This window comes from Sus scrofa, chromosome 4, assembly GCF_054392235.1.
Source record: "Sus scrofa isolate SSC_HxYL_T2T_F1_AM1 chromosome 4, Sscrofa_HxYL_maternal_Yorkshire_Landrace_v2.0, whole genome shotgun sequence".
Lineage (NCBI taxonomy): Eukaryota > Metazoa > Chordata > Mammalia > Artiodactyla > Suidae > Sus > Sus scrofa.
Genome location: NC_139386.1, coordinates 8,479,953 through 8,502,595, shown reverse-complemented (window position 1 = coordinate 8,502,595; position 22,643 = coordinate 8,479,953). Strand labels below are relative to the sequence as shown.

The 22,643-nt window shown below is 44.8% G+C and overlaps 1 protein-coding gene across 24 annotated transcripts in view; it reads left to right on the top strand.

Annotated features, from left to right (window-relative positions):
- Nucleotides 1-22,412, top strand: part of PHF20L1 (PHD finger protein 20 like 1) — a 73,396-nt gene extending 50,984 nt beyond the window's left edge. For 22 of the 24 annotated variants that reach the window (XM_021088888.2, XM_021088886.2, XM_021088883.2 and 19 more), the window contains 7 exons: nt 6,853-7,017; nt 10,642-10,823; nt 11,782-11,881; nt 13,169-13,364; nt 16,645-17,011; nt 18,788-18,950; nt 20,347-22,412. In XM_021088888.2, the coding sequence (XP_020944547.2) occupies nt 6,853-7,017; nt 10,642-10,823; nt 11,782-11,881; nt 13,169-13,364; nt 16,645-17,011; nt 18,788-18,950; nt 20,347-20,489 (1,316 nt within the window). In that variant the 3' untranslated portion in view covers nt 20,490-22,412. Of the gene's footprint in view, nt 1-6,852; nt 7,018-7,219; nt 7,501-10,641; nt 10,824-11,781; nt 11,882-13,168; nt 13,365-16,644; nt 17,012-18,787; nt 18,951-20,346 lie in introns of those variants that run through there. The other 2 variants (XR_014843335.1, XM_085021632.1) reach the window with 2 other exon arrangements.
- Nucleotides 22,413-22,643: the final 231 nt, after the last annotated feature.

Below are 22,643 nucleotides of genomic sequence, written 5' to 3'. Positions count from 1 at the left end.
AGTCACAGGCTGTTCTAATTTATTGACAGAGATGCCCACACATAAATAAATGTTGGGGATTAAATAGAGCAGGATATTTAAAAGTATGATGACATAGGATTAGAACGCAAAGTTGGTTTAACATTAGAAAAGCAATAAAGTTGGGCGCAGTGACGCTACAGTTTTTATAAATGCAGAATCATTTAATACACCCATTCCATGTGTACTCATCTTTAAAAAAAACTATGCATAGCAGATTATAAAACTTTATGAAACATAAAGAAGGACTAAATAAATGGGAGATAATTCATCTTCATGGGTTAGTAGATTCAGTATTGAAAAGATGGCACCTCAGATAAATCTGTAAATTCATTGCTCATTCTAATGTGAAAGAGCAAAGAGTCAAAAATAATAGCCACCCTTGAAGAAGAGTAAGGAGAAGAATTACCATTCAGTTATAGTTACTAAAGCAGTGAGGTATTTTGAAAGAATAGGATAATTCAAAGCAGATGCAAACATATTTCAAAACTTGGTTTGGAATTCCCGTCGTGGCGCAGTGGTTAACGAATCCGACTAGGAACCATGAGGTTGCGGGTTGGATCCCTGCCCTTACTCAGTGGGTTAACGATTCGGCGTTGGCGTTGCCGTGAGCTGTGGTGTAGGCTGCAGATGCGGCTCGGATCCCACGTTGCTGTGGCTCTGGCGTAGGCCGGTGGCTACAGCTCCGATTCGACCCCTAGCCTGGGAACCTCCATATGCCGTGGAAGCGGCCCAAAGAAATAGCAAAAAGACAAAATAAAAAAAAAACTCGGTTTATTTCATGCTGGTAAATGGTAAATAGTGTTAGGACAGTTTATAATCCATGTGGTGAAGAAAAATGCACCTGGACTCCTACTCACACCACACACAAAAATCAGTTCCAGGTTGATTAAAGACTTAGCGAGAAATGAAACTACAGAACTTTGAAGGACAGTATGGGGAAACATCTTTATGATCTTTGGGCAGGGATTCCTAAACAAAAAATGCCAACCCTAAAGGAAAAGGTTCAAAATGAGATTACAGTGACATGAACTTTGGTTCATCAAAGACGTTGCAGTGGGAGTGAAAAGATAACACAAACCATAAGAAGATACTTGCAGCGCATATACCTGACAGAGCATCAGTATCCAGAATCTATTTCAAACCCTTACAAATCAGAAAAACCCAGCATGAAATGCTTCTTAACAGGTGTTTCACAGAAGTGGAAACCTGAAAATGATAAATGAATATATAATACAGAGCTCCATCTTAGGAGAAGCTGCATAATGCGGTTTTTGAAACCTAGTGAAATCTATTTCCTATCTTTATGGACAAAAATGATAAGGCGGATGATGTCAGCTGTTGCTGAGGAAGTGGAAATAACTGTACAGCTGCTGTGGAAAGCCGGAGGGCATCAGAGAGTGGGGTCGACGCTGTGGACACCACGTGACCTCACATCTGTAACTAAATTCTCACGATGCATCAGGAGGCATCTACAAGAACATTCACAGCAGCACTGGCATGGGCCCAGGTGTCCACGTGTCCATTCAGTGGAATCCACATCCCTGTGTAAATAAGTGAATTGACCCGCTGGACTCTCATGAACAAAGTGGATAAGCTAAAAAGCAAGTCATTGAAGAAAACACGTATAGTTTTATGGTTTCATTTATGTAAAGATCAAAAAGTCGTAAAACTAAGACGTATATTTTTAGAGATTCAAATATGTGTAGCGAAAGCATAAGGAAAAGCAAGAGAATGATGAATAGAAATTCGGGATAGTGGTTCCCTCTGAGGTGGGGAAGGAAATGTGTCTGTTCAAATTGAGAAGTGACGCAAAGGACCCTTCGGAGGTGACAGGGGTACTCCCTTAAAGTGCCTGACGGGGACCTAGGGGTTTTGTGGTACTGACGTGCTTTATGTCCTACCCATTTTTTTCCCTCATATTCATCAAATAATTTTAAAAAATTAACTATAAATCAAGTAGGTAATTTCACAGTTGGTAATCTTTATCGGCAAATTCTTCAGATTTTAACTCTATAGGCCAAAATAACATCTCATCTTTCCACAGGATATGAAATCGCTACATTCTTTTAACTCTAAAGCTGCTAAAGTCATTATGATCAAAATGAGATTGAAAAGCCTGAAACCACCTCCCAGACACTCCTGTGTCTGCACTGCTCCTCAGCTCTTCTTTCTGCCCCAGCCCTTCACAGACAGCCCTTCACAGGAATCCAAACGAGAGAGAACCCAAAGTTAGGAAACTTCAGAGTTCTGTAGACAGAAACCATGAACCTTGGAGTCCTTTGTGTAGTGACCCCCCCCCCCCACGTTATTATGTATTGGAATGCAGCGGCGACTGCCAGCTCCGCTCCCCGCTGGCCTGACGCTGAGGGGATTTGGCTGCCTTGGACTTTGCAGTGCAGGGCAAGGAAGGGCCAAGCTTCTTAAGTCATCTTACACCCCACTGGCAAATAGGTCTCTGCCAATACTTAGTAGCGGATGCAGAATCTCATAAACTAAAACACCCATGAAAGTGGAGAAAAAGTAATGGGCCGGTGGGGAGAGGAGCTGATAAAGAACAAAATAAGAAGTGGGCCGTACGGGGTAGCAAAGTGGGGGATAGTTAGGAGAATGAAGGAAGTGATAACTTGAAAGAAAGGAGAGTGATTATAATGAATAAATTTTAGAGAAAAAATGGAGAAAATGTGCACCTCAAAGTTGTAATCCACCATTGCCTATGGTAACCCTGTGTATGAAGAGCTGTTAAAAAGATAAACCTTTAGAAATGTTATATATTTTTATGTTTTAATGAAAAAGAAAAGAACCTTATCTCTTTGTCTACATTTTAAAGTCAGACCCGTCGGTGTCAATCTTAACTTTGAAAATGAAGTTCTAGGAAACAGTCAAGATGCACAAAAACATTGCTGTCTGTACACAGCAGGTGTTGGATCGAGTAATCACCAACATCTTTGTAATCATTACATTTGAGGAGAATTTATTCTGAGCTATTTACATTCATCTTGGAAGTGACACTTTCCCCCGCGTGGTTAAACTGAAAGAGTGTTCTATAAAATGGAAATGGACGGTTTTAAATAACTTTGAAATTTTAAAAGACATCTTAATTTTAAAGAATACACATTATTTCTACATGAGGTTCCCAATAGAATACGTATTTTAGTCTGCGTTAAGTTACTAAATTTCTATCCGAATTCAAAAAAATTCTTTTTTTCCCCATCTTGTTATTTCACATATCCTCCTGTGCTTAATATGTACTGAACACTAAGCATTTTACATATAAATCCCACATTAAGCTTTTACAGCTGGGCCTCTTACCCCCATTTTACAAAGTTAATTAAAACAAAGAGGTAAAGAGAGGAGTCCAAGCTTACACGGCTAATAAGTGGAGAAAAGCTGATTGAAACCCAGGCTGTCTAGCTTCAGCATCTTCATTTGAACCATTATGCTTTGTTGTTCATCTTCCCTTCCTATACCTTAAAGATCGTTTACTAGACTGTGTATTCTGTCCTCCTTGTCTTCGTTGGCACAGTCAGTCCTTAGTTATCTGTGAGTTTAAGCCAAGTTATGAAAAGTAGTAATTTAGTTCAGTGGTTCTTTATAATTATGCCGTGGTGGGTAGACATCTGTTTTGATCACCGGAATTAGTTTACACGGTGTGAAACTAACATTGTGTTCAGTCTGTGGGTGAGAGAAGTTGCCTTGTTGAGATTTTGAGTGACATCTCTGCCCATCTCTAGCTTTGTTATTTTGAGCAAGTTGCTTCATCTCTGACTTTCATGTGTCTGCAAATATGAGAAAACCAAGCATGAACAGGGACGTAAAAAAACTAGAAGGAGAAATGCAGAGAGAATCCGAAGTGTTGTGTAGTGAAAACAGAGATTCCCCTCTGGGCCCTTGCAAGAGAACACACGAGTGTGTGGCAAGAGTGCTAATAAGACGCCTGCAGGCGGTCTCCCCGGAAGGGTCTGTTATGTGCGTGGTAAAAGCGGAACAAAATTAATTCTGTTCAGAGAAGCTGGGGTGATCGGTCTCCTTCTTTACAGAGAGGATTACGTTTGCTCAAACCCTAAAGGTAGCAGGAGACTTCTCCTCATACCAGCCAGAGGGCCCTGGAGCGGGCAAGCAGGTGGGGTGTGGCGGGCTGACAGATCCTGCTCGGTTCCTCATAAAACGTGGAGGGGCTCAGTGTCAGCCACGTTCCATTGTTACACCAAATTGCCATGTCTGCCATTATTTTTACTCTTAGCCAGTCCATCTCCTGTCACTTCTGCTGAGAGGGCATTCTAACGTGTAGTCAATAAAAGGACCGCTTAAGAGCAGAGCGTGTGAGTTCAAATCCTGATTGCAACCCTTAGCGCCTGGGTGACCTTTGGCAAATTATTTCAGTTCTATAAGCCGCAGCCTCCTCACTTGTAAAATGGTTATGATAGTTCCTATTACGTAGATTTATTTACTGTTAGGATGCCGGCCGGTGGTCGTTGTCAAGTACTTATTAACACGGTACCTGGCCAGCATCTAACGAGCGCCCTTCACACGCCCGTGCTTGGGCTTGAACACGTGGTGTTGGGCAGTCCTCTGCTCACCGGAGGACTGGGGTGATTGCCCTGTAGTCTGGTGGCCGCAGCCTCATGTGCCAGTGTCCCCACAGCTGAATGACTCAGTGGGGTGGGACGGGGAGGCCCAGGAAGCAGTTTTAACAAGCTTTCCAGTGTGTGAACATGTAAACAGCACCAGCACTTGGAGCTCCCTCGTAGGGTGGCTGTGCGAATTAAACGTGTTGATTGATCTACGTAAAGCACTGAGAATCACGTTCGGCACCTAGAAAGCCCTCAGTCAATGCGGGCCACGCCGTGGTATTTGTGGCCACCACTGTATTAGTTTCCCATCACTGTTGTCACAAACTCCTGCCTAACGGTGACTTAAAATCACACAAATTTGTTATCTTAAGGTTCTGAAGGTCAGAAGTCCAAAATGGGTCTCAGTGGGCTGAAGTCAAGGTGTCAGGACCGCACTCCTCTCTGGAGGCTCTGGGAGAGTCCATTTTCCTGCCTTTGCCACTTTCCAGAGGCTGCGTGCGCCCTGGCCTGGCTCAAGGCCTGGGTCCCGGCCCCTCCCATCCTCAAAGCCAGCATGTGCCTGGGTCTTTCTTACCTGCCACCACTCTGACCCTGACTCCTCCCCCTCCCCCTGGTACGTTTAGGGACCCTCGTGCTTACACTGGGCCAATCCAGATAATTTGGGATAAGGTCAGCTGATCACCAGCCTCATTCCACCAGCAGCCCTACTTCCCCTTTGCCATGTAACCTGGCATTTTCACAGGTTCTGGGGATTTGGATGTGGCCGTCATTCTGCCTCCCACAGCCACCATCAAGTGGCTGCTCACTACACACCAGCACGGGCCGCTCTGCTCTTCCAACCTTGCTTTTCCACTCCGTACCCTTCTGCAGCTTTCTCTGCCTCTTCTCGGTTCCCTCATTGCCTCAGTTTGCATCCTTTGCTTCACACTCAGTTGAGGAACGGGGAGCCGTCAGATGGGTGCTTGCTCGTCTCTTACCCACCACATCCACACACTCACCGGCAGATCAGTCTTGTCTGCCTCCACTCACACGGGGGCATGTCCATCTTTCAGTTCTTAGAATCCTGGCATTTCTCACCGCCCCCCGCATTTTTAGATTTATATGGACAATGTGTCTTTGAAAAGCCCTCCTCTGAACCCACATTTCTTTTCTGATTTCTCTACCTCCCACTTATGCTCCATCTCCGAATGCCAATTTCAGCACCTTCTTGTTCAAGCAGAAACCTAGAAACCACCCTTGGTGATGCCCTCTCATCTCAGCCCGCCACCCCCTCCAGTCCGCAGACCACTGCACCTGCCTCTCAGGCTCCCCCTCAGCTGCCTCCCCCGGTCCCTGGCCGCCAGCATTTCTCGCCTGGACCCTGCCTCAGCCTCTGAACTGTGTCCCCGCCTCCACTCATGCTCCTCTCACTCCTTCCTCCCTTGCACGCTGGGGAGGTCTTTGAACGGTGGAACTAGGCGTGAGTCACATCCCGCTCCCCCGTACAGAATTCAGCTTTTTGCACCTTTAGGATAAAACTTAAAAAACCTGCAACCTGATCTGGCTTCTGTCACTCTAGTCTCATTTCTTATCCCCCTCCCTCACGTCCTCCAGCCACAGCCTTGTAGTTGTCACATGTGCCAGGTATCCTCTCCATAGCCTTCCCACAGGCCCAGACTCACCCTCGCCCTGGGGCTTCCCCGACCACCGCCCACCCTCCCGTGAGCTGCACATGGCTTCTCCTGCTCCTTCCTCTGCCTGACTCATTCCAAGCTGAGGAAGACAGAACTTGGACTCATTTCTTTCAGAACCATTTAGTTTAGCTCAGAGGTTTTCTGCTAAAGAATTTATCGATCACATTTTATCACTATAATAAAGTAATTGTCATGCTAAACCTCATGAGAACCTCTTTACAAATTGCAAAAAAAAAAAAAAAGTCAATTTCTATCTTGCACGTCTTACTGTGGACATTTCCGATGAAGAGAAAATGTATCAGTCCTTCCCTCTTCCCTTCCAGGCTACTTAACAAGAGTTTATGGGTCCCATTTGGAAGGTGGTGCTCCCTGCCTCGCAAAGACTGCCTGGGGAGTATGTCCCAGGTATTCTTGCCAAACCCAATTCCTCAGATGCGTGATGATCTAGCTGTTCATGGATGAGAAGTCAAAGTGGTGGCGTGATTATTTTATGTGTCATAAAACATGACTTTCTTGTTGTTTTTATGGTGACTCTTCTTGATTCCTCGGCATTTCATTAATACTTCTTTATGTGTCTTATGTTGCAGACTATTCAGACTATGAAGACAGTTCCCTAGAATTTTTGGAAAGGTGCTCTTCTCCACTAACTCGATCTTCTGGGAGTTCTCTGGCTCTGCGAAGCATGTTTACGGAGAAAAATACAACATATCAGTATCCAAGGGCAATTTTGTCAGTTGATCTTAGTGGTGAAAGTATGTGTAATCATGTAATGCTTCAAACAAGTCTTAAGATTCTTAAGTGTGGAACTGAGAATAAAGCACACTTTACTGAGGCTTATCTGAGCAGGGCACACGATTGAAAAAGTTATTCCATGAAGTAATACGCAGATCGCAGCAATAGGCATTGGAGCTACTTTTTAATTTGTATAAAGATTGGTTTTATGCTTAATTATAGGACAGGTGGCAAGGAAACGATTAGTGTCTGCTGTGTCCTGGTCTTGCGCAGGTGTGTTTATGTGGATTTTCATGTTCTTCCCTGGATATTGTCAGCCACACTCTGTAGGTCCCAGGCAGAGGCTTCCAAGTTAAATAACTCTGGCAGCTAATTAGCATTAGAATTAAAACTCAAACCAAGGTCTGTCTCAACTCCTCAGGTAATGCTTTTTTCTACCAGATATGGATCCTGGTCTTAAAAATGTACTTTGAATTTCTGATCAGAGATATATCTGTAACCAAAAGTCTAGACATTCGGTCAGATCAATGATTTGACCACCTTCAGGTATCAGGCACGTAGCTAGACAGCCCCGTCAGGCAGTGACACGAGCCTTGGAATTGAAGTTGGTTTTCCTGCAAATCTGGCCCTGACCGTAACCGGGGAAGGTGCTGAGCCCTCTTTCCTTCCCGAGCTCTAAGCAGCAGGAGGTGAGACTCTCGGGATCAGTGCTCCAGCCCTGCGGGAACCAGAGATGAGGCGGGAGGGACAGGGGTGGGCCTGTCCTCTAAAATCCCAAGGGTGTTTAGGGGGCACTCCCCTCCCGTCTTTCCTCCTCTCTCAGTGCCGCCCACCGTAGGTGGTGCCGGAGTGTGTTTGCTTTGTCACTGTTACCGCCTGCTCTCTTCCAGGCCTGACTCTTTCCCAGCTCACTACAGAGGAACTTATGTTCTTCCCTTTACCCTAAAATGAGCACATAGCACTTTTGAGATTTTTCAATCCCAAATATAAAACAAAAGTTGGGAGGGAGGATCAGGACAAAGTTCCCCCTTTTCTAACAGGCACAGGTCCCCTTTTTCCTTTTGGGCCGGTGGATCTTGACCCAGGCCTGCGTCACGCTCACTGCTGTGATGCTGAAATGTACGATAGCAGAGCACAAAGCTGAGGTTTCTGGGAGGGAGGATCCTGGCAGGACAGCCCAGGGAGCCAGGGTTGAAACTATGTAGGAACACCCATCCTGTGCGCCAGCAAGGTCTGCAAAGGGTCTGTTTATACAGAGGGATGGACAGTGGGCGGTCGCCTCTGGCCGAGCAGTGTTGCTGAAAGCAGAACCCCTGCAAGGGGCTGGCAAGAGTGTCCTGGGTGGGCGCCCTCAGTTCCGCTGTCCTTCCCTGCATCGTCACGCATGTGGGAAAATGGAGAGGTTCTCAGATGTGAGCATTCATCGCAACTGCCTGGAGAGCTGCTTACGACACATTTCCGGGCCTTGCCCCTAGCATCTGATTTCTCACAAGTTCCCAGGGATGCTGATCTGGAGCCCCACTTTGCGAGTACCGTCCAAGTGGGTGGTTCAGGGGCGGCAGTTGGAAGAGAACAGTGTTCTGTGGCCACTCGGTGGGAGCTGTTGTCCAGGTGGCTGTCTCCGAGTGAGAGGGAACCTGTGCTTGCTTTTCGTATTTAGCTTTCAACCCAGTGACCCATTTACTTAGCCCTCAGAATTCAGCCGAGCACTGCTTTGATGCTTGCGAGTTAGTCAAACTGGATTTTCAGGCCAGTCTGTTAAACTTGCATTCTAATGCCATAACACCCGGTTATTTTGGCCGTACAAACCTATGTGAGATATACACTAATTCTTTTCAGTGCTAATGGTTTTTACATTAAACTCATTGCCAACTCTGTTACGGTTGCCAGCCCATTTGTTGCCACATGTTTATGCTGCCGCAGCATGTGAAACTGTTCATCTGTGTTCTGATCTGCCACTTTGAAACATGAATTTGTATTCAGGAGAGCCCCAAAGAAAATACAGATTTTGGATTTAAGTTAGCAAGATTATGAGGAAGTAAAATTTCTCCAGGTTCTCAAAACTACTCATATTGTTAATATTAGGAAGAGTTTCTAGTGTTTCAGTGATTTACTTCTTGCTCCTTGAATGTTTTCTTGCATCTCTCTACCATTGTCTCATTCTGCTCACCTTATTCCCTCTAAGATGTCCTAAGAGTCTAAAGAGAAGAAAATAGTTATTTTTCTGTAAAACATTAACTTTTTACAAGTCAGAAACAAAACATTCAAGCACATTGAGTCAGGGGAAAAGTAAGATTAGAAGCTGATGGGAAACCCTAATTCATGTGGAGTATTTAAAATATAAATAGCATGAATTATTTAGTTTGAATTTAGGCGACTTCCAACTGGTCTGATGATATCTGGAAAAGAAAATTTTCTCTCTCTATTGACTCCTTCCGCCCCTTTTCCAGAAACATTCTGAAGTGACTGTCATACATACCAGGCTTCCTTCTAGGCCCTGGCTGTGGAGCATTCAGAATGCAAATGCCCTTGCTCTCATGGACCCCTGACATTCTAGAAAAGGGAGATGAATAATCAGCAGGTGAAAGAGTAATTGAGAATGTGTCCAGGGGTTAGGCTGGAGAGGGAGGGAGGAGCCCCTCTGCTCAGTGGGGGGAGTGCTCCCCGGCTCAGTCTCCGTCTTAGGAGCCTCTGAGCAGCGTTCAGGTCTCGTGTCATCTGTTGACTCCATTTTCCCAGCGTTTCTCCATGCACACCCCGGCAAACCATTAGTGTCCGGTCGTGATTTCTTTCCCTTTGTCATAACATTTCCCTATTTTTGCCTCAATTTTTTTTTTTCTCAATAGCCTGAGCTAACTGATAGTCTTTGACAAAATGTCGTTATAAGTACACCCCTAAAACCTGGCATTCAAATAGAGTTGTATGTAGGGTCATCTATATAATTTAACTTCTAGAATGTACTTATTTGTTTTTAAAAATTTTTTTTTATCAAAATGAAATTTAAAACATTTAAAATTCCTTTGGGAACGCATAATCCCAGTTTAAGAAATACCGGTGAAATTACCACGAGCGTAGGTTTTAGAGTCGGGCAGTCCTGGTGTGCAGTTGGTTTTACCACAAACTGGCTGCATCACGAGCAAGTTACAGATCTCATGTTTGAAGTGCTTAGTACGGCACCGGGTGTATGTTAAGTGCAGTGGGCAGTGATGATACTGTTAAGAATCGCAGTATTGCTGTTAGGCAAGCGCCTTCGCCCCTGAAGTGCTGTGTATCTGTGTGGTGCAAATGATGAAAACCTCTTCTCCTTACAACCCAGGGTTCTCGTGGGGATCCAAAGGGACAGTGTTGGTGAAAGCATTTGAAAACTGCAAATTTAAATTATTCCTTCCAACCTTAGCTCGAACCTCTGTTAGACTAGGGGACACTTGTCGTGGTGCTGACATTAGATGTTAGACAGTAATAGCTGCCCGAGCTCCAAACATCATTTGTTTCTTTGTCCAGAGACAGATACTCTATTCCCATTTGTCCGCTCTCCCAGTCTGAATATGTAATAGCTTATAATCACTTCCCATAGCTCCTTTCTTTCTAGAAAATGACGTAAAAATGAAAATAAAATGCTGAGTGTGCTTTTACGTATGTTGTAGACTTGTCAGATATGGAGTTCCTCGACGATTCTTCGACGGAGAGTTTGCTCCTCAGTGGGGATGAGTACAATCAGGACTTTGACTCAACCAATTTCGAGGAGTCTCAGGATGAAGAAGATGCTCTTAATGAAATTGTGCGCTGCGTCTGTGAGATGGACGAGGAGAACGGCTTCATGATTCAGGTGACCTGCCCGCCTTCGGCCTGAATGCGTGGTTCCAGGTGCCCAGCACGTTTGCGGGGGCGTCGGTTCTCTTTTTCCTAACGGTCCTTTTGAAGATGGAGGCTCTAGCCGGTGGTGTTGAGGCCCCAGTCGTAGCTGTCGGCAGTTCTCTCCTTCGGCTGCAGTGGCAGCTTTCTTATCGGAGGCTCACTCTCCAGGGTGTTTATCTTGAGGCCTTGGCGCTGACGTTCTTTTCAGGAGCCACTGAGGTGGCTCCGCGTCCACATGGGAGGGTCATTCCTAGCCACCCTTCACCTGCGAGTCTGTGTCCGGTTCCTTGATCCTGTATGTCATACAGTCATCCTTCAGAGGGCAGATGCTGAAACAGAAAAATGTCCGCAGTGTCAAAGCTTAAAGGAAAACTTTGTTTTAGGGCTTGCCATTACAGAGAACATCTCCTGTAGAAAAAGGATCTTTCAGGGAAAAGGAGGGCATAACCCACATCGTATAGGGACATTTGGAAGATTCGGAGGCGTTAGTTATAGAAAGAAAAAGGAGACTAATCTTTTCCCCCTTGTTCATGGTTTTCTCAAACAATGGAACAACAAATTTGTAGGTTCACCACGCAGGTGGTCCTCTTAAGAGGTTGTGGCCACAGGCACTCCTTCAAACTTGCCTTTTTTTAAAAAAAAAAAAATCTGCACTTTAATCACCTATTTTTAAGAGTTTTAAAGATCCGGGAAATAGCAAACTTTTTTATGCTTAAACCTGTTTAAGAAAGCACATTTTAATGGGTGCAACAAGAGGAAGTTCTTGAAATCATTGACTACTTCAAAAATAAAGTTCTTTGTAAGTCTTCGCTTGCTTGCATTATGTGGATTACCAGTTGAACTGGTGGCAGCCGCAGGACTGAGCCGGCTGGTTGCGGAGAAGGCCTCTGTGTGTGCCTAGCAGTAACGCAGTGGTTGTTCCCTGGCAGTGTGAAGAGTGCCTGTGCTGGCAGCACGGCGTGTGCATGGGGCTGCTGGAGGAGAGCATCCCCGAGCAGTACATCTGCTACGTCTGCCGAGACCCTCCCGGTAAGCCTGGGTCCCCCTCGTCGCCCGCTGTCTGAGTGTCTCCTGCAGGGTGCGGAGCTGCCTGAACCGCCGTGACTCCTGCGTCTCTCAGACTGCGTCTGTGTTAAAATTTCAAAGCGTTTTTCACGGTTAACAGTTTTATTTTCTGTATTAATTACTTAGGGAAAAGCATTGGCATAAATCCACCAGCATATTTATTTTCTTACTGGAACGACAGGGCTGTGGCTTTTTTCCTGGAGAGGAACTAGATCCCTGATGTACTCCTGTGCATTGATTGCTAAAATAGGTTTCTGTGTGGCTGTTTGCACTGAACTGTAGTCTGAACGTGGGCTCCTCCTGAGGCGCGTTTCGAGCAGATGTCTGGCCGTGCTGCATAGCCACCTAATGCTGGATGGTCACGTCCCACCCCTTTATTTTACTGATGAGGCAGCTGGGGCCCAGAGCCTTGCATGTCTCGTGCACCAGGACGGTACTGGGCGGGCAGCACTGAGAGGAAACCCTGTGCCTTCGGGCTCCCCGTCCCCTTGGTGCCATCATCCACGCTGGAGGCCCTCAGAGCAGCACCGCTCTGGTATCGTCGCACGTCCAGCTCTGAGCGGGAACTCAGCTAGACATTCTCAAATAAAAGGCTACCGCCTTGTTCTCGTGTTTATCGAAAAATAAGAATACTAACATTAAGAAGCAGGAGAATTGGTCAGACCGACATGAATGGAGCATTCGTTCAGTCGTTCCCCCAGCAGGTTTTACAGAACGCCTTCTATCTGCCAGCCTGGTGGAGGGAAGACACCTGTTTCTAGCCACCCTCCACTCTCTCGCAGCGCGATGGGGACACGGACAGAGGAGCAGCTGATTGTAGTGGGATGCAGAGTTCTGCGAGCTCTTGGACTTGGCAGGGGTCCCTAGTCACTTAACTCAAACCCCTTTTTCATCCAGTTCAAAATAAGATGTTAGGGAGAGAGACAGGTACCCCATCTGGTTTCTGTCTAGCCCTTTTGGCCTTTTTAGAGAACAGGTGACAGATTCACACGGAATGGGAAGCAGTGCACTCAGGGTTCCTCTGCAGGCGCCACCTGCCACTGACCGCATCCTTCGTGGAGTGTGTCATCCCCACTGGGCCGGGAGTCTGAAGGTGGGGGGCACTCTTGCAGGGCCAGCCCCTCAAAACACGGTCTTGCTTGTCATTGGAATTCCTTCTCTGTCCTGGGCTCGCCTTGCTGACCGAGTGATGTTAATCGGGTGGCAGGTGACGGGACATCTTTGTCACTTTCATGTCAACTTCATGTGCAGGTCAGAGATGGAGTGCCAAATACCGCTACGATAAGGACTGGCTGAATAACGGGAGAATGTGCGGGCTGTCGTTTTTGAAAGACAACTACTCTCATCTCAATGCCAAAAAGATAGTTTCCACGCACCACCTGCTTGCCGATGTCTATGGTGTGACGGAAGTTCTGCACGGGCTTCAGCTGAAGATCGGAATCCTGAAGTGAGTGAGAGGGGCTGGGAGGGCGCGCGTCAGTGTCCGTTTCAACTCAGACGAGCTCGCTTGGCTTTCTGCAGCCTCAGATGAGCAGTGCGGCGCACTGAATAGATAGCGGAATACATTCTAACTTAAAAAGGGAAGGGCTGGTGGCTTTTTGGATGAGTAGCAGCTTCATGCTTATTGTCCCTGGATAGCTAAGCGTGGGCGAAGGTAGACATGGCAGTTCCTGTTTCAGCAAATGTCAGTCCCTGTCCCACTGCTCCGTGTGCTCACCCCGGGCCCAGAAGTACAGTTGCTGAACCCCATGGGGAGGGTCCTCCTCCAGGAATGCTGGCAAGATAAGGTAGAGTCAGAGGTATTTTGAAATTGGCTTTGAAGGGAGTTGACGGGTCTTGTAATCCACCTGCCAGCTGTGCCCCAGATGTGCTGTAGTCGTCCCAGTTTCCCCCCAGTGGTGCCTCCCTAAGTAACATGTCAGAATGTTCTTAAGTCCTTGCTTTTAGTTTTCCCTAATAACCTGCCCAGCGTTCCTTTTTTAAAAAGTATGTATTTTATTTAAAACGGGGGTGGGGGCGGGATTCACTGGTCCTTCACAAGACTGTCTTCATTTTGACTCACTTGCCTGGGCCCGAAATGTGTCCCATCCCCCCTTCCCCAATTCCCCCCGCCCCCGCTGCCCTCCCACCACAGCCTGGGCCCAGGGTCCTTGTGCCCTGTCGTCCTGTCCCTGTGGTCCCTCACCTGCCCTCGCGCTCCTCACCGAGACCGTCTCACGCTGTTCCTTTCACGTGAGTCGTCGCCACATCGTGCTGTTTCCCGGTGGCTCCAGTCTTGTGCCTTCATGCTGGTGCCCATGTGAGCTGGTAAAATGTAAAGATGAGCTTGTCTCTTCTCAGCTTCACACACCGTCATGTCTTCCTGGTGCCCAGCGAACAAAGTCCAGGCCCTCGAGCACCTTCCACGATGTGCACGCTCTCTCTCTCTCTGTTACCTTGTCTCCCCGTCTCATCTCTTCCCCGAAACGCTCTAGCTGTACCACACCCTAATCACTGCAGGAAGCCTGCCTGCCCCTTGCTCCAGGCCTTTGCTCATAGCCAGGATAACCTTCTCCCACTGGTCTTTCTAGCAGGTGCCTTTCCCTGATAACCTGTCCAGCTAGAGCTGAGCTCATCCTTGGCACGTACCCGCTTCGGGCCCTGTGGGGCACCTGGTTGATGTCCGTCTCCCCTTCTAAGCCGTGGGTTCCTTGAGGATAGGGCTTGTGTCTTAGTCATCATTTTATTCCTAGAGCTTAGTGTAGGCTAAGTACCTAGTAACTATCTGTTGCATAAAATGTGCTTCTGTTGTACGTCATAAACAAACCCGAATGTGGATTTCTTCATAAAAAAGTCGTGCAAAGGCTAGAACTCGAAGGAGGAACCAGTTGATTAGGCTAAGTGCTTTTTCACCCTAGTTGCCCTTGGTATCGATCTCTGTTTCTCCACATTCATCGTTTCACTAAGGATTTCAAGCGGACAAATTTTGCCTCATGCCTGTAGGCTCTCTTTATGTCAATATTTCTAATAATAGTAATTATTATCATTAGCTCTTGAAAGTCTACTGCATGCCTGAAATTGGTGCTTTCATGTGTTATTTCATTTAATCCCTACAATAGGGATCTGACTTTGTTTGACAGATGGGTGGTCAAAGACAGAGCTTTTATAACTTGTCCAAGCCCCTCCTCCAGGGCACAACGGGATTCAGCCCACTGGACGGTGAAACTTCAAAGCCAGCTTTCCTTCTGCTATGCCTTTTACCGTTGAGGAATTGTAGTATTTTCTGCATATTAAGTTATTAGGCATCCAGAAGTTAAAATTTATAGTTTGAAAAACAAAGCGTGGGTATGATGAAAAGAAAACCAGTGTGACTCCTGCTAACTTGGAAATGATCAATTCACAAACATTATTGAGCCTTCTGAAAGGTTTATGCCTCCAGAATATCCTCCTTTTACATCAGTTCTGATGAATGGATTCATCCTTTACTTAGTGGAGAATTTTACTGACTGCAGCATTTACTGCCATGTCATGCTCACAGGTTTAGTGAGGTAGGGGCGGGGCAGGGGCGGTAAAGGGAATAGATCCTAGGCTGTCAGTGAGCCTGTAATGAGGCCGCTCTTTGGAGGCCACTCGGGCCGTTCCTGTCAGAATTAAAATAGGCGCACATTATCTAGCAATTTCATACCTAGACATGTATCTGATACATTCCCACTTGTGTGCAGAGGTACCCCCCCGACACACACACACACACACACACACACACACACACGTCTGTCAGTGGGGAACTGGCTGGCTAGCCTGGACGGTGGCACACCAGTGCTGTTCAGCCACGAGAGTGACGGGGGAGGAAGGGGGATGGACTGACAAGGCCGGCTGCCCGTGTGTGTGACACAGGAAGACAGGAAGGCATGTGAGGCTCTGTTTGTGTGAAAAGACAACATGTGTACTTACCCATTTAAAAAACAATTGTATGCGTACAGACAGTGTGGGAAATTATACTTGCCTTATGTACGGTTGTCTGGGCAGGGAGGGCTCTACTTTGTATACGTTTATAGTCCAAATCTATTGTCATGATCTAGTATCACTTTTTGATTGACTCACAATTTTAAAGTGTGCTCACATAAAAGTTTTGCATGTTGTAGTTTTTTTGGGCCACACCCGTGGCATATGGAGGTTCCCAGGCTAGGGGACAAATTGCAGCCACAGCTGTCTGCCTACACCACAGCCACAACAACTAGGATTCGAGCCGCATCTGCAGCCTACACCACAGCTCACAGCAACGCCGGATCCTTAACCCACTGAGCGAGGCCAGAGGTTGAGCCCTCTGGATACTGGTCAGCTTCGTTACCACCGAGCCACAGTGGGAACTCCCCATGTTGTACAGCTTATAAACATTCAGTGAAAAATCGGAGGAGTGCACATATCAGATGGAGATGTGAACTGTCACAGAATTACATTCATTGTTGCTTTCCCACCTGAGTTTCATTTCCGTAAGACAGAGTTTGAATTCAGGATGCAGTTCTGGGGCAGGTGCGCTTCGAGAGGGCCCGCACCCTCTGACCTCCTCCTACCCCAGCTCCCTGGGCGGCGCGCTCGGCCTTCGGGGGGATCACTCACGTTCAAAAGGCAGGACACCCGAGGCTCAACTGCAGGACTGTACACTCTGAAACTTAGTAAGGCATTAACCTTAGCATGGGATTTTTTTTTTTTTTTCCCCCAAACTGCCATTTCTCCAACTTTATTTTAAGGAATAAACATCATCCTGACCTTCACCTCTGGGCTTGTTCTGGGAAGCGGAAAGATCACGATCACGTAATTGCTGGGTTAGAAAAAAAAGTCATGGTGCCAGACACCGTTGATGTGGAAGACAGGAAGGGTCATGTGCAGAACCACAGAGAACCCCCTCGCGTGCCCCTAAAGACGGAAGGGGCGTACATAACGAGCGAGCACAGCTACCAGAAGCCACAGAGTTTTGGTCAAGACTGCAGATCTGTCGCAGACCCTGGGAGCTCAGACGAGGATGATGTCAGTAGTTTTGAAGAAGAACAAGAATTCCCCGTGAGAGAGAAAACCCGTTTGCACTACTCAGTAAAAGAAGACGGGATACCCGGAAAGGTATAACTAGTTTATTTGTCTTTGCATCGAAATCTCAGAGAACAAAGGAAATAGCATGAAATAAAACATACTGAATTTCTACATTTTACTTAGATTTCCAAGTTCACCTATAACTTGTTAGGGTAAAGACACTTTTGCTCGCTCTACAAGAAAACGCTGGCCATGTGAATGTTTAATCATCCCCTAACTCAGAAGTACAGCAATTTGTTGCCCTAACAAAAGTTTCAATTTAAAAAGTACTCTTAGGAGTTCCTGTCGTGGCTCAGTGGGTTCAGAACCCGACATGATATCTGTGAGGTTGCGGGTTGGATCCCTGGCCTTGCTCAGCGGGTTAAGGATCTGGCGTTGCCGCAAGCTTTGTGTATGTTGCAGATGTGGCTTGGATCTGGCTTTGCTGTGGTGGAGGCCAGCAGCTGTAACTCTGATTCGACCCCTAGCCCAGAAACTTCCATATGCCACAGGTGTGGCCAGAAAAAGAAGAAGAAAAAAAAAAAAAAATGTATTCTTAAATACCTTTAAAAACCATGACCTACGTTTTTTTTTTCCAAATGAAAATACCTATGTGTGGAGTTCCCGTTGTGGCGCAGTGGTTAACGAATCTGACTAGGAACCATGAGGTTGTGGATTCAATCCCTGGCCTTGCTCAGTGGGTTAAAGATCCGGTGTTGTCATGAGCTGTGGTGTAGGTGGCAGACGCGGCTCGGATCCCGCGTTGCTGTGGCTCTCGCGTAGGCGGGTGGCTACAGCTCCAATTTGACCCCTAGCCTGGGAACCTCCATATGCCATGGGAGCAGCCCAAAAAATGACAAAAAAAAGGCAAATGAAAATACCTGTGTAAAAACATGAAAGTGCAAAGGCCTGTGTCTATATTAATATAATTTGTGTTCCTTTCGTATGTGTTTTGGATAAAAGTGGCACTCCAGTTGTTTTTAACATTTTAGCATATTTGTATATACATTTCAATCCCATTATGCAGTAAGCTGAATTCTTACAGCTCTGTTTACGTTAAACATCTACAGACTTATTTCCTGTTCACCAGGATTGACTTAGAGATGTCATGCCCTTTATTTATTTATTTTTTTGTATTGATTTTTCAGTTAGCAATACTGCTTTAAAATTAATTATTTTTCCGGCATCTTTTATCAACTAAGTTCTATAAATAAGTAATTAACTGAGCTGGAAAAGCTTCTATGACATGAAATTTTATGCTCTTGTGACACAGTTTAGATTAATTGAGGAAAGTGTCAGTTTAAATTAGACTTTCTAGTTATAGAATTAATCAGCTACTTCATTTCTTTTTTAATAAGGCCATACATGCAGCACTTGGAAGTTCCCAGGACAAGGGTTGAGTCACAGGCGTGGCAATGCCAAATCCTTTAACCCACTGAGCTGGGCCAGGGATCAGACCCACACCGCCGCTGCAGTGACCCGAGCTGCTGCAGTTGAAGTCTTAACCACTGCACCTTGGAGGGAACTCCAGCCACTTCACTTCTTCAGCTGGTTTTACTGAAGGCCTGCTACCAGGTGTAGCACTATGCCAGGCATTGTCAAGAGACACGACGGTCAGGTCTGGTTTTAAGAACCATCAGATGGAATTTAATTATGTGCTAGCACTTCCTTTAAAAATATTCTAGGGGTCAGAGTGGATTTTACCAATTGTTGTAAATAATGAAAATTTTAACGTTTCTTTCCCTTTATGATGTTACATTTCATCCAAGTCTTTGGTTTTGTTTTTGTTTTCGTTTTTTTTTTTTTTCCATTGCTTCTTGGGAGAAGAATCCAGCTGAAAGGAGTGCGGTGTTTGTTTATAATGATAAAAAGGGTTCTGACGACCCAGGAGACTCACATCTTCAGTGGCAGCTCAACCTCCTTACACACATAGAGAACGTGCAGAATGAAGTCACCAGCAGGATGGACCTGATAGAGAAAGAAGTTGATGGTAATTTAAGAGAGAACTGAAGTACAGTCACTATCATCTGTAAAGTGTGTTTCTTTGCTCACCAAGAGGTTATTTAAAGCTTTTGGGGGATGAAAAGTACAGATGCTATTCACGCCACTGCAGCTCCGCTGCTCCCTTTACTTTGTATCTGACACATCTGGCATTTAGGGTCTTCTGCTCTTGAAGCCCTACGAGTAGGTATTATTTAGGTTTTGTTTGTTTGTTTGTTAAGATGGATATTATTAAATACTGCCCATCTGCCAGGCGCAGGATGTACCACATATGAAGTATTTATTAGTTGCATTGAACTGTGTTTCTTTGGAAATCAGCATAAGGACTTTAAGCATATTCAAAATATGGGGGAAAATATTTTGTTTTCACTTTGGTCAGTATTTGGTAAGTGAAATTAACAACAACAACAACGAAAAACTTCTACAAAGTTAAGTAGGTAAACCTTAAGTTTGCATACACAATTTCAGATGTTTTTCTGTTTATATTTTTAATTCTGTCACACAGGACCCTGAGTAAGTGACCAGGGAAAATATTATCCCCATTTTATAACTGAGGAAAATAGAGTAATTTAGATGAACAATTCCTAGTGGGTTTTTTTATGCTTTTTGACTACATCTTTTTAACCTCATAGATTATCTCCCCCTCCTTTTTTTAATTGAATGTAGCATGTGCTACGTTCACCCAGCACCAAGTTCGAGTATTTTTCCCTGTGAAAAGTGGAAATGGAAACCCATTTCTGAAGCATCATCCGTCTGGGTATAAGCTAGCTGTGTAGTTAGTTTAGTTAGTTTTAAGTAGATTTTTGAAAAAGAAACAAAAGCAACTTGATGCTGTCCCCTATTATTATTAATAGAAAGTGTAGAATATAATTAATTGCTTTATGCCTGGACTTGTGCTTACACTTTCCTTTTTTGAAAAGTAATGATAAAAGTGGGGCTGAAAGGACACTAGGAAATTGCAACCTCCTTTGTTAAAAAGAACTAATGGATCTTAAAAAAAATGGTTTGAGTACCTCAGTTTCATTTAAAATGGAGACGATTTACGCTTAGATTAATAGTAAGCTCGAGCAGGCACAGGGAGCCGTTGTTTCCTTTCGAGAAGAGAGTAAAAGGAGACTCAAAACGAAGTTGATGCCTGTAAAGGGGGCAGTTACCTAAAATACCGATGGACGGACGGAGTGACAGATAGAGGTTGCCGAGAGGGGCCAGAACTCCTGTGGGGTGAGGTGTGGAGGATGCTCAGCCGCTCAGAAGTGACTTGCGCACAGTGGCTTCCTAGAGAAAGGGAAGTGGATTCTTTCTCCATCACTTTTTCAGCCTTCTGATTATACCGTTTTCTGACCGTTTGTGCCGTTGCCATGTGAATGTTCTCTTCTCTCTTTCAGTTCTGGAAAGCTGGCTTGATTTCACAGGGGAGCTGGAGCCACCGGATCCTCTCGCAAGGCTGCCCCAACTGAAACGCCACATCAAACAGCTCCTAATTGACATGGGCAAAGTACAACAGATAGCACCTCTCTGCTCTGTATGACAGCAGCGAACACCTGACACAGAGAGCGTGGCTCTGTTCAGTCAGCTGATCTTTATTCCCACATGGCTGCTAAGTGGATAGATGAGAAGCTTAGTGGTCTTTGGTCATTTCCTGACTTGTGACATCAATAGGATGGCACCTTGGAACGGAAAATGAACATCTTTATCAAGGAAGTTGATAGGAAATTTATGAGCAGGATCCAGATGCTAATATGTCACATGCCAAGGATCAGTGGAGGTAGAATATAATCTATACTAAGGGAATCAAATTGGCAGGATTTTTGAGTAGTTGCTCGCATAAAACTCGAGATACCTGTAGAAAGAAATATGGTGTATTTATATAGTTTTTAGTAAAAAGATCTATGTTTATAAACCAGCATTTGGCCAAAAACAAAATTGTAGGGGAAACTTAAATTCTGGAGAGTTCTCTGAGATTTCTGTGAGAACTGGCTTCTCTGCAGTTGATCCAGCTGCACTGAGGTTTAGAGTATTAAAACTTTTATAGGATCATGAGCTGTTTCTTAGGTGATAAATGTCCTTATCAGAAAACTGACAGCAGACGTCTCGCTTCTGAGGAAAACAGTTGTGGAATTCTTGCTTCATTATGAATATCTTTAAAAACAAACAACGAATGGATTGGAATTTATTGCTGACATTATAAGGTCATTGTAAAAACAGAATGGCTCTCAGAAGGGTCACTGTGCCAAATGCTGATTGATGATACTGCTGGAAAGAGAATTTTAAACGCCGTGGGAATTCTCTCACCGGAGTCTTACACAAGCCCATCCGTGCATCAGAAATGCATCTATGTCACATACACTAGATATAGGATATATAGGGTCGAATTTCCATATTCAGGTTCCAACATACAGTTCGATCCTGGGTATGCTTGGTATTTGCCTTCAGAAAAGAAAAAAAAATGTAAATAACCTCAGCTGGGATGAGGAGTGACAAAAATATTAAAATAATTTGTGGCTGTGGATTTTTTTTAACTGCTGGTAGTGGAATACTGGAAAAGCTTCATTTCTGAAGATGAATTTTATTTTTAAAAAATACATATGCACTCAAACCTTGTAGCTTTGATCACAAATGGACAGATTTCTGAAACCAAAGGCAACTAAGTTGCTGTGTTAGCTCTTGCTGGATCTCAAGCCCAGGTCCCCCCGGCCGCCAGTGCTCTTGTGGTTGTGCGCCGCCCCAGTGCTCCACGCGCAGGTATGCGAGAGTGTGTATGCTTGTTTGAAACAGACACGCACCGTACATATGTACATAACCTACACATATTTATATCTACACATATCTAGTTTTATTACTATAGACTCTAAGAATTGGTGGTTAACATGAAATGTTACCTTTTACAGACAGTTTTTAAAAATTAAAAATGTATGTACAGGTTTTGAAACTTTTTTAAAAGGGGGAAAAAAGACTGTTAAGAGGAGGCTCTTTGATGTCATATAACACTTGAATATTTTATGCCTCATTCTGTTTATCAGTTCTAGCAATCTGTATAAATGCATTTTAGAACTGATAGACAGTAAACTTGAATTTATCTTTGATAAGAATACATGCCACTGTACATTCAGATATTATTTAAATTTGCAAACACACTGTTCTATATGTAAGGTACTGTATGTAAAACTCTTTATTAAAACTATTCCACATATCCTAAAATTTCAGCTTGCCTTTTTGCGGCCTTATATTTTGATGTAAAGATGATTAAAAGAATGTGCGGAACAGTTATTAGAAATTTTTATTGCCTTTTGAGATTCTCCTGACAAATGTGCCAAAGATCACAGACATAAAATACAGCCCTGTGTATTTACCGATGATATATGAACTCTGTCAAAGATCATACTGGGAAATGAAAAGCTTTAATAGAGGTGATATGAGGTAGTCATTAAATTTGCATATTAAAGTAAAAAAATAGTGCCTATATTTCATTCGTGGAGTCAACTTACTAATGTCTGTATTTCAGGATTGATACTTTATCTTTCATTTGTGTTTCATGTAATGGCTCTAATCTTTTCCCTATCATGGTTAAATTCTAGACATTGCGTTTGTCTCTTTTTTCCTAGAGTGGAGCAGCTAGCATCCTTAACAGGCTCTGAAGAGCAGTTGTTGCCTAGATTTTTGTCACACACACAGAGGGCCCTTT